Source organism: Penicillium nucicola, assembly GCF_028828085.1.
Source record: "Penicillium nucicola strain IBT 29836 chromosome Unknown utg000002l, whole genome shotgun sequence".
Taxonomy (NCBI): domain Eukaryota; kingdom Fungi; phylum Ascomycota; class Eurotiomycetes; order Eurotiales; family Aspergillaceae; genus Penicillium; species Penicillium nucicola.
In genome coordinates this window covers 2,297,938-2,312,668 of record NW_026643126.1, presented here as the reverse complement: position 1 = coordinate 2,312,668, position 14,731 = coordinate 2,297,938, and the positions used below count along the sequence as shown (strand labels likewise).

Genomic DNA, 14,731 nt, shown 5'->3' with positions numbered 1-14,731 from the left:
ATTTGGTCCATGATAGCCACAGAGCCTCAAAATAGACCACTTACATATTCCCTCCCTTGACACCCGTAAGACCTCCCCAACCCCCGCCCCCTCACCATACACAATGAAAACTCCAACCCTCAGAGACTTCACCACCCTCCAACTCGACTACATAATAGTAGGCGGAGGAACATCCGGCCTAGCAGTCGCCGCGCGACTAAGCGAAGATCCCGAAATCCAAGTTGGAGTCATCGAAGCCGGCCCATCAGCCCTAGACAGCACCGACAACGCCGCAATCAACATACCAGGCCGATATGGCGAAACCATCGGGTCCAAGTACGACTGGCAGTTCCAGACAGCGTCCCAGCCAGGTCTCGGCGGTAGGTCGCTACCCTGGCCGCGAGGTCGTGTTCTAGGTGGTACAAGTGCGCTTAACTACATGGCGTGGAACCGTGGCCATCGTGATGATTATGATGCCTGGCGAGAATTGGGGAATGCAGGCTGGGGGTGGGATGATCTGCTGTATGCATCGCTGCTGGGTGTGGATTTATTTCTGTTGGGTCTCAGAGCACTGACTTGCAATGTAGACCGTTCTTTCGTCGCAGTGAGAATTTCCAGCCTCCTAGCACTGCGCATCAGGAGTATTATAGGTCTGCTTTTGATGCTCGGGTCAATGGGACTGGTGGTCCTGTGCAGACGTCTCATGTCAAGCAGTATGGGATCGCGCATCAATACTGGCATGATACGCTCAATAAGCTGGGTGTTGAGTCTGTTCCTGATAGTCTGGCAGGATCTAACAGTGGCGCCTGGAATATGGTTTGTTCGTTGGATTCAAAGAGTCAGGAGCGAAGCTATTCTGCTTCGGCGTACTATGCGCCAATCTCTGGGCGCAAGAACTTGCATGTTCTGACTGAAGCCACAGTCTTGGAGATTGTACTTGATTTGGATGGTGAGGGCAGATGGGTGGCAACGGGAGTTCACGTTCGTTGTGGCGGAGAAGTTGCAAAGATATCAACTGCTCGAGAGATAATTCTCAGTGCTGGAGCTGTGCAATCTCCACAACTCCTGGAACTGTCGGGGATAGGTAGACGGGACGTATTAAAGGCTGCGGGTATTGAGGTGAAGGTACACAATGCCAACGTTGGGGAGAATCTACAGGATCATATGAGTATGCACGTTCAGACTCAACCTCGTTTCTTAGCTAACAACTCTAGTGACCGCTACTATCATGGAAATACCATCTACATACCCCACTCGTGATGACATCCTCGCTGACCCTATTCAACACACTGCTGCGGACCATGCCTATTACGCTTCGCAGACAGGACCGTGGACTGTGATGCCATGCTCTGTGGCCTACACGCCTCTCTCAAAAATTCTGACCTCCGAAGAATGTGCCGAGCTATACAAGGAAGCTCAACAGCTTGCAAATGAAAGCGGCCATGCATCCGATGCCCTTCTAGCCAGCCAGTTTGAGCCAGGCAAAATGCGCGGTCAAATTGAGTCTCTCTTCGACCTTGGGAACTGGAGTCCATATTTCACTTCCGAGCCCGGCAAAAAGTATGCCACGATGCTTCAAATGCTGCAATATCCTTTCTCGCGAGGATCAATCCATCTACCTCCGAAAGGCAACCAGACTAGAACCACTGTTGACGACAGCCCTATCATTGACCCGCGGTATTACCTCGGTGCTGGGCATCTTGATAGGAAAATCATGGCACAGGCACAAAGGTGGGCCGATCGAATCTGTCAGACCGAGCCTTTAGCTCAGATTGTGCGCGGTTGTGTCTTTCCTCCACCCGCAGAGGGATCCGAGTCTGAGGAGAGCGTATTCGAGGCTTTTGTTTCTAATTATACTATCACTGACTGGCATCGTACGTTCTCTTTCTGCTCTCTCCCCTGAAATCACCTTCACTGATTCTCACGCAGCCGTCGGTACCTGCGCTATGGGTGGACACCAGGGCGCCAAAGCTGGAGTAGTTGACGAACGGCTTCGGGTATATGGTGTTCATGGCTTGAGGGTTATCGATGCTAGTATCATGCCCTTGCAGATCGGGGCCCACATCCAAGCAACGGTCTACGCGATAGCCGAAAAGGGAGCAGATATGATCAAAGAGGACCAAGCAAATAGATAATGGCGATAAACGGAACGTTAGCAGGGCTGAAAAACACCGTCCCAAGCCAGAACCCGGCAATTGACAAGCATGCTTCCTAGCACGTAGAACCCGCAAGCCTTCAGGGATGATCCTGGTAGCCACCAATTCTGGCAATCTGGCGGCCGCCAACTGGGTCAAGTATCATAAAATATCACTTCACTGAAACAAAACACCCAAATCCAACACCAGAGGCCATCGCCGGCTCAGGGTTTCCCCGGAGAAACGCCGATCTCGCATCGGCTAATGCCGAGTCGGGCCTTTGGCGGGGGATGGCTTACCGTGGGGGTCACATATAAAATGTGGCCATATCCTCAGGGTCCGGAAACTTTTCCATTTTTGCAGTCTATCTTACCCGTTGAGTCATTCGTGAATCGTCGCACGAGTTATCTAAATCCGACGCGGAAACTGAATCCCGCGTGACTTGAACCATATAAGTTATACTGGGGGGATCGGATCTTGCTTCCCTTCGCACTATCATCACATCCGTATTCACTAGTCGACAATATGATTTCAGGAATCGCACATGTCAATCTGACCATGCCCAAGGGGACCTTGGATCATGCCAAAGAATTTTACGGCACCACGCTTGGTCTAGTGTCGGCCCCTGTGCCTGAGTTGCAGATCGGGACTATCTTATGGTATGCCGGAGCCGACTGTAGGCCCTAGTGAGTGTGGCTAACCCGTTGGACAGGTTCAATCTTGGTTCTAGTGGACAGCAAATACACGTCTCGGTCGGTACGACTGATCCCACGGCTACCCGCCATCCATGCTTCAAGCTCGACACCCGGGAAGACCTAGAGGCTATTAAGAAGAATATTTATGACCACCATGTTCGGGGTGGTGCTGCAGCCCCCATGGCTGCTGATAAGCCCGGAGAGCAGGACTCTGGTAAGTTGTTTGTTCGATGTGGTGCTTTCTGCGCTTCTATATGCTCATACGTCATTGCTCTAGGTACCCAGGGGAAAGAATACCCTACTCGCTTCTTTGCCCGAGATTATGCGGGTAATTTGCTTGAATTTACTATGTAAATAATGTATTATCGAGTTGATTTAGCAAATTGAGCCAACTATGCGATCTATAACGTGGTCTTGGCTTCCTGGGGTTGACTTGGCAATGACGTACCGTTCCAAGCTTACCCTCAGGTAGGTAGTAGGCATATTGTAAGAGCAGAAATGGCTGCGAGGGAAAAGAACCCATGGCGATGGAGCAGAGAACATGTAAGGGGAGGTCACTTCTGTCCGAATTACTCGTATCATAGTCACCATGCGTAATCCAGGACCCTGTTTCAGATCCAAGCATGACTCGACATGACTCAACTCGTCACTCCACTTTTTACTTCCGATCACAATTGTATATAGAAGGGCCCTTGAACAGCTCAGAACCACAATTCAATCTACATTCCAGCTTCCCTTGCTCAATTCCTCCAATTTCCCTACCTCAATTCCTCCAAACTTCATGACCACAACCACTACAACCACTACCACCACCACCACCACCACCACCACCACCATGTCCCTAACATTCTACGACATCGCCCTGGCCCCCCCAGCAGAAGAATCCTCCTGCTCCCCAAACCCCTGGAAAACCCGCTACGCGCTCAACTTCAAAAAAGTCCCGTACAAAACCACCTGGGTGCCGCTCCCCGACATCCCCGCCGTCCGCGCGCCCCTCAACATCCCCGCATCCCGCACCTTCGCCGACGGCACGCCCTACCACACCCTCCCCGTAGTATCCGACCCAACAACCAGCACCACAGTCGGCGACTCCTTCGAAATCGCCGTCTACCTCAACAAGCAATACCCCACCTCCGGCCACGGCGACCTCTTCCCACCGCAAGACCTCGATTTCGACTTCACCCCGGACCCCAACCTCTTCGCCCCGATAGCCGTAGCAGACGTCCCCAGCGAAGGCCCCATCCCCGCCTACGTGCGCTTCAACACGAACGTCGATGGCGTCTTCACCGCGCACACGCAGCTGATCGCCGGCTACTTGCCTCTGGACCCGGCGCGCGCCGACGAGACGAAGAAGACCTTCGAGGAGAGGATCGGCCTGCCGTGGGACTCGCTGATGGCGCGGGGCGAGAAGAGGACCGAGTTGCTGGCGTCGTTGGAGGGCACCTTGAAGACGCTGGCGGAGATGTATCGCAGGGATGAGACGGGGCCGTTCTTGTTGGGCGCTAGGCCTACTTATGCGGATTTTATTGTGGGTGGTTGGTTGCGTTTGTTTTATGGTGCTTTGCCCGCGAAGGAGTGGGATGTTGTTAGAATGTGGTATGGGGGGTTGTTTGGGACTTTGCATGAGGCTTTGGGGGCGTTTGCGCAGATGAATTAATTGCTTGTCTACTGGGAATTGCATGGACAGTGCATAGGGGTTTGGTTTATTGTTGTTCTGCTTGCTTGTTTGTGGCTGTTCACGTTATGGAAATCACGAGTGAGTGCCGTTGTAGAACAATATAGTACCTTTGATGAATTATCACCTTGTTTCTTGATACCTTCCTCGGCGGTATTACTATGTGTTATTATTCGAGGGTGGTCACGTAGCAAATGCGTTCATATACCTCGGATTTCTTAGATATGCCTGTGTAAACTTCGATTTTCGACTCCTTTTGACTTGCTTTTTTCTAAGAGGGTTCAAAAATTAACGTGGTAGAAACCTGCGCTTCGGTTTATTAGAGGCGATATAGAAAGCGATCTAAAAAGCGATCTAAAAAGCGAACTAAAAAGCGATCTAGATAGTGATATGTTCAAGGGTGTTGGAACATTTGCTGCGTCACTGCACATCTGAATATCTCAAGTTAGCAAAAAATACAACTTGATTATTGCTTTTTTGATCATTTCAGATTTAATTGGCTTTGGCCGCTGTTGTCCTTCTCGTATCTTTTCTTGTTTTCGATTTCTTTTTTGGAGGCTTGGTGAGTGGGTTTCTTGCTCATGAATCTGCGTCTTGCGGCCAGGGGCCCGGCCAAGTCTTACTTGTACCGGCTCTGGATTACCCCAGCCCTTGTTCGGGTCTTTTTTTGTACCGGGGGGACCAGTCGAGTCCTGCTCGTTGTGGTTCCAGAACCCCCCAGTCTTTTTTTGGTATTTTTGGGGGTTGGGCGCGTGGTTCCCCCCTTTTTTTTTTTTTGTTGCTTGCCCCATTTATATTTTTGGCGACGGCTGGGATTGAACCGACGGACTCAACTCCAGAGATCGGAGGAGATGACCGTTGAGCCATTTAGTCGGGGGTTAGGATGATATCACGTGATTATCATTTATAGCACGTGATCTCGTCCCACCCCTCTTGCAACGCGGGGGTCCACTTTCTGCCATACCGCCTTCTACTATAGACCGCATGCCCTAATTGCTGTAGACATCCAAATCTCGCGATTCAACGTGCTAGTTATAACTTATACGCGATATACTGTACACGAGATATCCAAACATCTGTTAGTCACAATGCTTCATCGGGGTTTAGATGTTTTTTAGTGTGATTAATGGCATACTAGCTATTGAAATGAATGAAATCCGGAGGGGTTTAGCAGTAATTAAAAGTGGGTTAGGGGCCTAAAGTATCACCGGCCAAATACTTTTGTTACGGCACTGTATTCCCTAACTAACTGACCACGATTCAAGCGCCATTCAAGCGCCATTCTAACTCTTCCGCACACTGCAGCGGTGAACCCCGTGACTTGTAGGATTCACGTAATATGTACGAGTAGTGCCTCATGCATCGATGTCCTCATTTCATGATAGAGGGCGATTGTAAGCATCATGCAAGAATAGGAACAGACATTAATGCCATTCATTTTCTTGATACTTGATCGCTGATGATGCTCTTTGATATAGCATCACACTATGTACAGTAGGGACTCATCTGCCTTTCCACTACCCGACTTGCTATGTTTCTCCAGAGTCACTATTTCATGATACTTATGATTTATACACCCTCTAGGGATCGGAATAGTAATAAAAACAAGTCAAATGAGCGATTAACGAATTACATAAGAATGGAATAGGACCTAAAATCTACAATTCAAGAAAGGAAATTCCATGACCATCCCCTCAATCATCCCGAATCTTCACCTCCTTCCACGCCTGGATCCCCACAACCCCCAAAATCATCAAGAACAAGAAAATGAGAATAAACGTCCGCGAAACAATCCCACACGACTTCTGCGCACTCTCTCGCCGTTCTCTCCGCTCACGCTGACGATCGCACTCCGCACAGTGGGCATGCTGGTCATTCGGTGCTGACAGAGGGATAGAGGCGGGATCGCGGGTACTCGACTGTCCATTTGGATGCTGGTGGGCTTGTTCGATATCGATATCGATATCGTCTATTTGATCGACCATCGCATACTGTTTAGTTCGATTTACCGTTAGTTAACTTGGCGTTCTCTCTGACTCCACATGCACGGTAACGGTACTTACGCCGGTGCGACCACCAGGACGCTCGTGGAAGAGATCCTCGTAGGCGGGGGCTGCCTCTGGGGTTGTATTTCCCATGCTGAATTTGGATCTGGATTTGGATTTGGTCTGGTCTTGCTGCCGTGCTTGTACAGTCGATGGGGTGGAGATCAAGGGACATTCAAAGGCTAGGCAGCAGTAGACTAAAGCGGATTAGCGTGTGGCTTGAGGCTGACTTGGTATACTTGGGCTTGTCTGATGGAGTCAGATTCAGTAGAGTACAGTACTGTAGACTGTAGAGTATAGTTCAACTCCAATCACATATGTTCGTATCGATTGGAGAACTCAATCATAGAATGTAGATCGAACCAGATCCCGCTACAGTATTTCCTCCATTTCAGCCCCCACGAGCCAACCCACCTGAGCCGTGGCAACTGACTCAACACTTAAAGGATGGCATCAGTCCCATCCAAGGGTTCAGCATCTCACCTTCATCCACGAACCAGCAAAGAACCAAGCAACCCCATCCTCCACTTCAGCAACCCCAACCCCCCACAATGGTCTTCGCATGGCTCAGAGGCTTCTTCACTTCCACGTCTACTCCCACGGCAATAAAAGAAGACCAGCCGCAATCATCCCGCCAAGCCAGATCCAGATCCCACCGTCGCTCGCAAAGCAAAAAGGTTCGCGATCGGGAACGCGAGTTGCGTAGGAACTGGACCGGGCAGAAGGGGGATTGGAATCGGGTGACGGCTGAGAAGGGTCCGGTGGTTGGGGGTGTTTGTTGATTTTTGATTCTTGATTATCTGTTGGAGGGTTGGTCTGTTGTTGGTCTTTTGATGATATTTGTCTTTGTTTCGCGGGGTGGGTTGGATAAGTTATGAGTTAACTTATGTGCTGATGTTGATAGAAGGGGACTAGGGATGGTTTTATTGAGGGTGTTTAAAACTGTCTGTATTTGAGCGTGCTTCTACTTTACGATACGGAATACAATAGAGGATATCAGGAATAGGTAGATTATCATATTTTAGATTGATAGAACTAACCCTAACCAAAGATGTCTAGTGAAAAACGTCACCTAGACAGTCCAAAAGAGAAGACAGAAACTTGAAAACAAAAACACCATGCAATAATGAGTAGAAACACGTAGTGACAACTTATGAAAAGCGAAACAAGAAAAAACATCAAGTCATGATAGATACTCCAACTCAGTCTAGGCAGAGCCGAGATACTTGAGCACGTTCTCGCGTTCCTCGACAGGAAGCATGGAGAGAACCTGCTGGACACCACGGAGGCCACCCTCCTTGTTGCCAATGAGCAACTGAGCAACCTCAGACGCAACGCCCTCGGTGCGGAGGGAGTCAACCTTGTTCTGCACGAGCTTCTTGTTCTCCTCGTACCAAGAAGCAACCTTCTGGTCATCGTGCTCGAGTTCCTCGCCCAGGAAGCCAGTCCAGGCGTGCAGGGTGCGGAGGTGGGTGGCACGGGCGGAACAGTCTGCGCCGTCGGCTGGGGAAGCAGAGGCAGCGACCATGCGCTTGACGATGAGCTCTTCGCTGAGACGGCGGCGGAGACGCCAGTAGAAGAAGCGGCGGGCGTTCTGCCACTTCAGGGGCTTGCGGATGACGTTCTTGGCTTGCATGCGGCCGGCACGGTCGTGCAGGTCGGCGAATTGCAAGGCAATCTGCATGTACACGGGCAGGAGCTGCTCCTCGCGGGCGGCCATCTTGGTCTTGATCTCCGAGAGCTGCTCCTTGGTGAGCGAGGTGTCTTCCAGGGCGCGGCGGAGCTCCCCGTAGGTTGCATCCAGGCGGGCCATGGTGTCTAGCTGCTTGTCGCGGCGGTACTTGATGCCGACAATACCCTCTGGCTCGAGGACACCACCACGGGCGTCTTCGTCGGCGTACATCTCCATCTGGTCTGGGTTGATGGTGGGGTCGACGACGACCCAGGATCCACCGCGAAGCTCGCCGTAGGGAGGAATGTAGACGAAAACGGGCTGCTCGTACTTCACAAGGGCGTCGACGATGTAGGATCCGTACTTGAGGACCTCGTTGTACATGTCACGCTGACCACCCGAGAAACCTCTCCAGTTGGCGAGGATCATGACGGGGAGCTGCTCTCCGTTGTTGAAGTCACGCAGGGCCTGGGCGGTCTTGTAGGCGGAGTTAGGGTACCAGACACCACCAGCCTCGTTGGAGATCATCTCCATGGAGTCGGGGTTGGCGGGGTCAGCAGGAGTGACGTTCTCGACGGAGCGAGTCTCGACGGCGATGACACCCATAGGGATACCACCAAGACGGGCACGACCAACGACGACAGTGCGGGCCCAGCCACCGAGGGCCTCCTCGAAAGAGTCCTTGTCGAAGAGACCAGGCAGGAAGCCATCGGCATCCTCCTTACCACCGATAAGATGACGGACATCATACGGCTGCTTGGGAGGAGGGTAGAAAGCGACGTCACGGTCCCAGTTGTCAGAGAAGGCGCGGATGGGAATGGGAGCACCCTTTTTATCGGGGACAAAGGACATCCATTCGACAATCTTCTCGACACCCTCAAAGTCGTCGTTGGCAGTCATGTGAGAAACACCGTTCTTGTACATGATCTGGGTGCCACCGAGCTGCAAGTTGGAAGTGTAAACCTCACGACCAAGCAGTTTGTTGATGGCAGGAGCACCAGTCAGGATGATGGGTTGGCCCTCAACCTGGATGGCACGCTGACCAAGACGAACAAGGTAGGCACCAATACCGACGGAACGGCAGGTAACCAGGGTGATGGTGAAGATGTCCTCGTAAGCCTTGGAAGTAGCACCGGCAATGAGACCGGAGCCCTTCAGACACTCAACACCAAGACCGTCCTTGGCACCAATGACGGTGGTGATCTTGTGACGAATCTCACCCTCATCAGTGATCTCCTCGGTAATGACTTCCTTCTTCTTGCTGGCATCAAAGCGCTTCTTCACCTCGGGGGTAAGGTAAAGGTACTTGAAGCCGGCCTCGGGCTTCTCGGGGTTGTTCCAGGCAACGGAGAAGTAAGGGATCAACTCATCGGCCATACCAATGCGAGCACCGGAGTTGGCAGACAGGTAGATGCGAGGAATACCCAACTTGCGGGCGAGCTCAGTGCACTTGTGGAAGAACTTGTCTTCCTGGGGACCGAACGAACCAATCTGGAAGGTGATGTCGTTGGCCACAATGATGAAACGACGACCGCGGGGGTACTCGGGAGTGCGGGCAGTGACAATCCAACCGACCATACCGTGGGTGTTGGTGCCAGGCTCACGAGACACCTCGACAAGGCTGTCGGTGTCATCGAGAACAAGTTCACTGTAGTCAATGCACTCGCCAACAGGAGGACGCTTCTCGTACAGAGAAGGAATCTTCTCGGCAACCTTGGTCCAGCTGTTCTGGAAGGCCTGGCGGAAGAGCTCGGGGAAATCGTAAACGTACTGAGTTCCCATCAAGTGAGCCTTGTAACGCTTGGGCTGGAGCCACTCCTTGGTAGGGTAGGGGGTGGAAACAGGACGCATGTGCATGGAACCCAGCTTGGTGGTGCCACCAATGCTCTGGAAGATCCACTCACCCTTCTCGGACTTGCGCTCAATGTACAGCTCAACGTTGATGATGAAACCGTAGGTGTTGCTGATGATCACACGCAGGGGGTAAGGCATGCCGGTAGCCGGGTCAGTGCAGAGAATACGGATCTCAGCACCGGTAACACGGAGACGCCACAGGCGGCGACCGAAGCGGTCGAGGAAACCGGCGAGAGCCTGCTCGACATCAACGGGCTGGAGGTTGAAAACGGGGGAGAAGTTGATGAAGATGTGGTTCAGATCGGAGTTGTTGTTGCCAATAATCTCCAGAGCGTCCAGGATGTCGTTCATCAAACGGTCAGCCTCCGAGATCAGGTACTCAGCAGTGGGGATATCATCACGGAGACGACCGGGACGCACGACAGCGCGAATGAAGTAGCGCTTGTCAATAGCCTTGTCGTTCTCGGGACCCTTGCCAATAGCCTCGTAAACGTGGATGTTGCGGTTCTCAGTGAAGACTGGCTTGATGTTGAACTTGTTCAGGCGGCCAAGCTCCAACTGGAAAGCAAGAGCAGGCTCGCTGTGACGGATACTCAGATCCTCCTCGTAGTGGGGACCACGGAAGGTGAAGTAGCCGGGGTAAACACCCTCCTTGCCACAGATGAAGGTGACACGGCGGATACGGCGGGCCAGAAGCTCTTCCTTGCAGTCAACAAGCATCTTCTTCATCTGGGCAACAATTTCGTTGTCATCCTGCTCCTCAATGTCGCGGATAGCAATGTTGCACACACCAGTGAGCTCGTTGTCGGTCTCGGGCTTGGGGACGGGCTTGCGCTTGCCCTCAAGGTTGGCAATCAGGCCGTGCTCACTGGGGCGTTTGGCAGAGCCACCGAGAGGGAAAGCCTCAAGGGCCTTGGAAAGGTACTCCTCGGCGTCCTCCAAGTACTGCACAGGAATGATAACACCCTTGCGAATGGGGTCGCTGGCAGGATCGTTGACAAGGTAGGACATGTCGCTGATGGAGTTGATGCGCTTGAAGGGGTTGGTCTCGGCAATGGGGGTACCAGGAGCCGAGGGCTGGGTGGAAGAAAGGGAGCCGAACTCAGGCTGGCCAAGCTTGCCGAGAGTGAAGTCCCAGGACAGGAAGGGCTGCTCAGTGCTGGAGTGGTAGTCAATGCCCTTGAGGGTGTAGGCGCGGTAGGCACGACGGATGTAGACTTCCAGAGACGCGAGTGTCACCCAGGGGTCAGAGTGAACGAAGAAGCGAGGCAACACATCGAACACGGTGTACTTGGAGTCAACGACTTCCTTGAGGACCTCGAAAGCAGGCTCACGGTGCTCCCAGCCAGTCTCACCATAGCGAGACTCAACGACGGAAGACTTGAGAATGTGCTCCATCTGGGAGAGACGCTCCTCGAGAGAGGGCATGGCGCACTGGATCAAAACCTCACGGGCCTTGAGAGTAACCTTGGCGGAGGAACGAGACTCGAGCTCGGTCAGCTTCTTGAGGACAGGCTTGAAGTACTTGCCAACATTCTCCACGTTGGGCTGGTTGGGGCGGTACATGTCGAGGATGGCCAGGATCAGGTTGTTCTTGGAACCAATACGGCTGTGGGAGAGGACGGTGTGGACAATTCCGGTGATATCCTCCTTGTTCTCCTCACGAAGCTTCAGGATGACATCCTCATCGCGGAAGTTGTGGGTAGAGAACAGCTTCTCAACCTCGTAGTACTGCTCAAGCAGGCCAATGAAGACGTTGTACTCATTGGACTTGAGGCCATCGAGGTACTTGTTGATGACCTGGATCAAGGGCAACAGGGTAGTCTTGAGGATCTCAGCATCGGCAGGGTTGATGTTCTCCTCAATGAAGCGAGCAATGGTCTTCTGGAGCTGCTTGGCAGGGAACTCAGCCTTGCGAGCCTTAGCCTTGTCAACAATAGTCTGGAGCGAGGCATCCAGCTTCTGAGGCATACGAGAGTGCAGAGCAGAGGACTGGGCGTTCCACTCGCCGTAAGGCAGGTCAGGGTTACGTAGCACCGCAACCAACTCCTTCAGGGTGGTACCCATGATGACTTGGTTATCGAAACCGCGGAGAATGTTCTCCAGAATGCTGTGCAACAGGAAGAACTGCTGAGGAGGCTTGGTACCAACCACAACGGGGGAGCCAAGCTCGGGCAGCTGACCAGTGAAGGGCTGAGCGTGCTTGACGCGGGAGGGGTCATCAAGAGCGAGGATTCCAAGAATATCACCAGCCTCGAGGGTGGCTCCGGGCTGCTTGATGAGCTGCACGATACCATCCTCTTGGGCAATGAGGGGCATGTACATCTTCATGACCTCAACCTCGGCGTAAGCCTGGCCAGAGCGAACGTGCTCGCCGTTCTCCACAGTGAACTTAACAAGCTTACCGGGAGAGGGAGTACGGAGCTGAGTGGGGTCGTTCTCCTGCTCAAGGAGACAGGTCTTGCCGTCGACACTGAGACGGGTGGCAGCGGGCTCCTCCTTCCAGTAGACATTGTGACTGCGTCCGCTGAGGAGAACCAGGAGACCACCATCAGCAAGGGCACGGACACCGACAGAGCACTTAGAGCCGTTGATGAAGAGGTGGTAGCTGTCCAAGCTGGCGCGGGTAGCGGTGAACTTGTAGCGCTCACCCTCGTAGATGAAATCAACGGGGAAGACAGTCTTGAGGATATCCTTGGAGGGGACCTGACCCTTTCCAAGGCCGTTGCGGTACTCCTCAATTCCAGCCTCGCTGGCGAGGTGAGCCTTGGTGACAGCACCACAGATAATAGCAACAACCTGGTCAGGACGCTCGGCAGTCAACTTGTTGGAAATAAGCTGGTCCAACCATCCGGTGGTGATGGTGTTGTCCTCAAAGGCAGGAGTCTCGAGAAGCTTGATCAAGTACTCGACAGTGGTACGGAAGTCACCACGAATGCTCAATTCCTTGAGAGCAACAACCATGTGCTTCCGCGAGGCAGAACGGTTCTCACCGTAGGCGAAGATGTGACCGAACTGACTGTCGGAGAAACTGTGAATACCACCGGCAGTACCGACAGAGAAGTAACCCCAGACATTTGAGGAAGAACGGAAGTTCAGCTCGTGCATGGTACCGCTGGAAGGCTTGAAACCCTCACCGGGATCCTCGGAGGTGATACGACAGGCAGTGGTGTGGCCCTTGGGCTGAGGACGACGCTGGGTCTGGTAGCTTTCCTCGCTGGAGAAGTCGAAATCGATGTCGGCGGAGGTGTTGGGGTCGACACCGTAGAGAAGACGAATGTCACGAATGCGGTGGAGAGGAATACCCATGGCAATCTGGAGCTGGGCAGCGGGGAGGTTGACTCCGGAGACCATCTCAGTAGTGGGATGCTCGACCTGAAGACGGGGGTTCAACTCAAGGAAGTAGAACTTGTCATCAGAGTGCGAGTACAAGTACTCAACGGTACCGGCAGAGACGTATCCGACCAAGCGACCCAGGCTGACAGCAGCGCGCTCCATAGCCTGGAAAGTAGGCTGCTTGGCGATAGTAACAGGAGCCTCCTCGATAATCTTCTGGTGACGACGCTGAACGGAACAATCACGACCGAACAGAGAAATGTTGTTGCCGTACTGATCAGCCAGCAATTGAACCTCCAGGTGGCGGGCGTTTCCAGCCAGCTTCATGATAAAGATAGGCGAACCCGGAATCTCGTTGGCGGCGGCATTGTAAAGAGCTTCGAACCCTTCCTCGCTCTCGACCTTCCGGATACCCTTACCACCACCACCTTCAGATGCCTTGATCATGACGGGGAAGCCAATTTCCTTGGCCTTCGCCAGACCTTCCTGGGGAGAGAAAGTGCAACCCTTGTGATAGACATCGTCCTCGACCGTCACGATTCCGTTCTCATCGAGCTTCACATCATCGACACCGGTTCCAGACCAGGGGATACACGGCACACCAGCGTGCTGTGCAACAATGGTGGAGGAAATCTTGTCACCCAGTGAGCGCATCGCCGACGCGGGGGGTCCAATGAAAATGATCTTCTTGGGAGACGCAGCCAGCGATTCGGGTAACCGAGGGTTTTCGGAAGCGTGACCCCTACAATCATGTCAGTACATCCATCTCCATTGCTGTATCAAGCGTCCTTACCATCCAGCCCACACGGCGTGGACATCCATGCGCTCCGCCACATCGACAATCAACTCGACGTTGGCATAGTTATTATTATTCGTTCCACCGGGAACCTCGACGTATTGATCGGCCATACGGATATAGTCGGCGTTGGCGTGCAGATCTTCCGGCGTGGCCATCACAGTAAACTGGATGGCGCGCTCGTTGCCAAAAGTCTCGTAGGCCCATTTCCGCACTGACCGGATCTCTTTGACGGCAGCGATACCGTTGTTGGCAATAAGCACCTATTTATCATGTCAATTCCATCCCATTTTCCGATTCCTTCGTCCTGTTGGATGACCGTGGGGAGTCGTGGGGAGACCAAAGCCATACCGATGTGATGACGGAGTGACCATCGTGAGCAGCCACAAAGTCCTTCACGGCACTTGGGCTTGCTGATTCGAGGGCATTGCCGCCGATGAAATGTGATGGGAGGTTGTGTTTGGCTGCCAATGAGCTGCCATTGCCGTTTGTGATGCCCATGATTAAAGACAAGCTCCCGGGTAGTAGTGGGAAGAAGTCAAAG

General features: G+C 52.9%; 6 protein-coding genes across 6 annotated transcripts; 4 read left to right on the top strand and 2 right to left on the bottom strand.

Moving 5' to 3' along the window:
- Positions 1 to 103: 103 nt before the first annotated feature.
- N7511_002644 (GMC family oxidoreductase) lies at positions 104 to 2,114 on the top strand (the record flags this gene model as incomplete). Its single annotated transcript, XM_057125069.1, has 4 exons — positions 104 to 501; positions 567 to 1,147; positions 1,194 to 1,853; positions 1,909 to 2,114. The coding sequence occupies 4 exons, from the start codon at positions 104 to 106 to the stop codon at positions 2,112 to 2,114; spliced, it is 1,845 nt and encodes a 614-aa protein (XP_056987228.1).
- Positions 2,115 to 2,639: 525 nt separating this feature from the next.
- Positions 2,640 to 3,163, top strand: N7511_002643 (putative glyoxalase family protein; the record flags this gene model as incomplete). Its single annotated transcript, XM_057125068.1, has 3 exons — positions 2,640 to 2,773; positions 2,827 to 3,023; positions 3,087 to 3,163. 3 exons carry the CDS (start codon positions 2,640 to 2,642, stop codon positions 3,161 to 3,163), a joined length of 408 nt encoding a protein of 135 aa, XP_056987227.1.
- Positions 3,164 to 3,644: 481 nt separating this feature from the next.
- Positions 3,645 to 4,466, top strand: N7511_002642 (uncharacterized protein; the record flags this gene model as incomplete). Its single annotated transcript, XM_057125067.1, has 1 exon — positions 3,645 to 4,466. One exon carries the CDS (start codon positions 3,645 to 3,647, stop codon positions 4,464 to 4,466), a length of 822 nt encoding a protein of 273 aa, XP_056987226.1.
- A 1,712-nt stretch (positions 4,467 to 6,178) lies between these two features.
- On the bottom strand, positions 6,179 to 6,622 carry N7511_002641 (uncharacterized protein; the record flags this gene model as incomplete). Its single annotated transcript, XM_057125066.1, has 2 exons — positions 6,179 to 6,475; positions 6,548 to 6,622. The coding sequence occupies 2 exons, from the start codon at positions 6,620 to 6,622 to the stop codon at positions 6,179 to 6,181; spliced, it is 372 nt and encodes a 123-aa protein (XP_056987225.1).
- Positions 6,623 to 7,080: 458 nt separating this feature from the next.
- On the top strand, positions 7,081 to 7,311 carry N7511_002640 (uncharacterized protein; the record flags this gene model as incomplete). Its single annotated transcript, XM_057125065.1, has 1 exon — positions 7,081 to 7,311. One exon carries the CDS (start codon positions 7,081 to 7,083, stop codon positions 7,309 to 7,311), a length of 231 nt encoding a protein of 76 aa, XP_056987224.1.
- A 425-nt stretch (positions 7,312 to 7,736) lies between these two features.
- Positions 7,737 to 14,688, bottom strand: N7511_002639 (acetyl-CoA carboxylase ACC1; the record flags this gene model as incomplete). Its single annotated transcript, XM_057125064.1, has 3 exons — positions 7,737 to 14,133; positions 14,185 to 14,450; positions 14,539 to 14,688. 3 exons carry the CDS (start codon positions 14,686 to 14,688, stop codon positions 7,737 to 7,739), a joined length of 6,813 nt encoding a protein of 2,270 aa, XP_056987223.1.
- Positions 14,689 to 14,731: the final 43 nt, after the last annotated feature.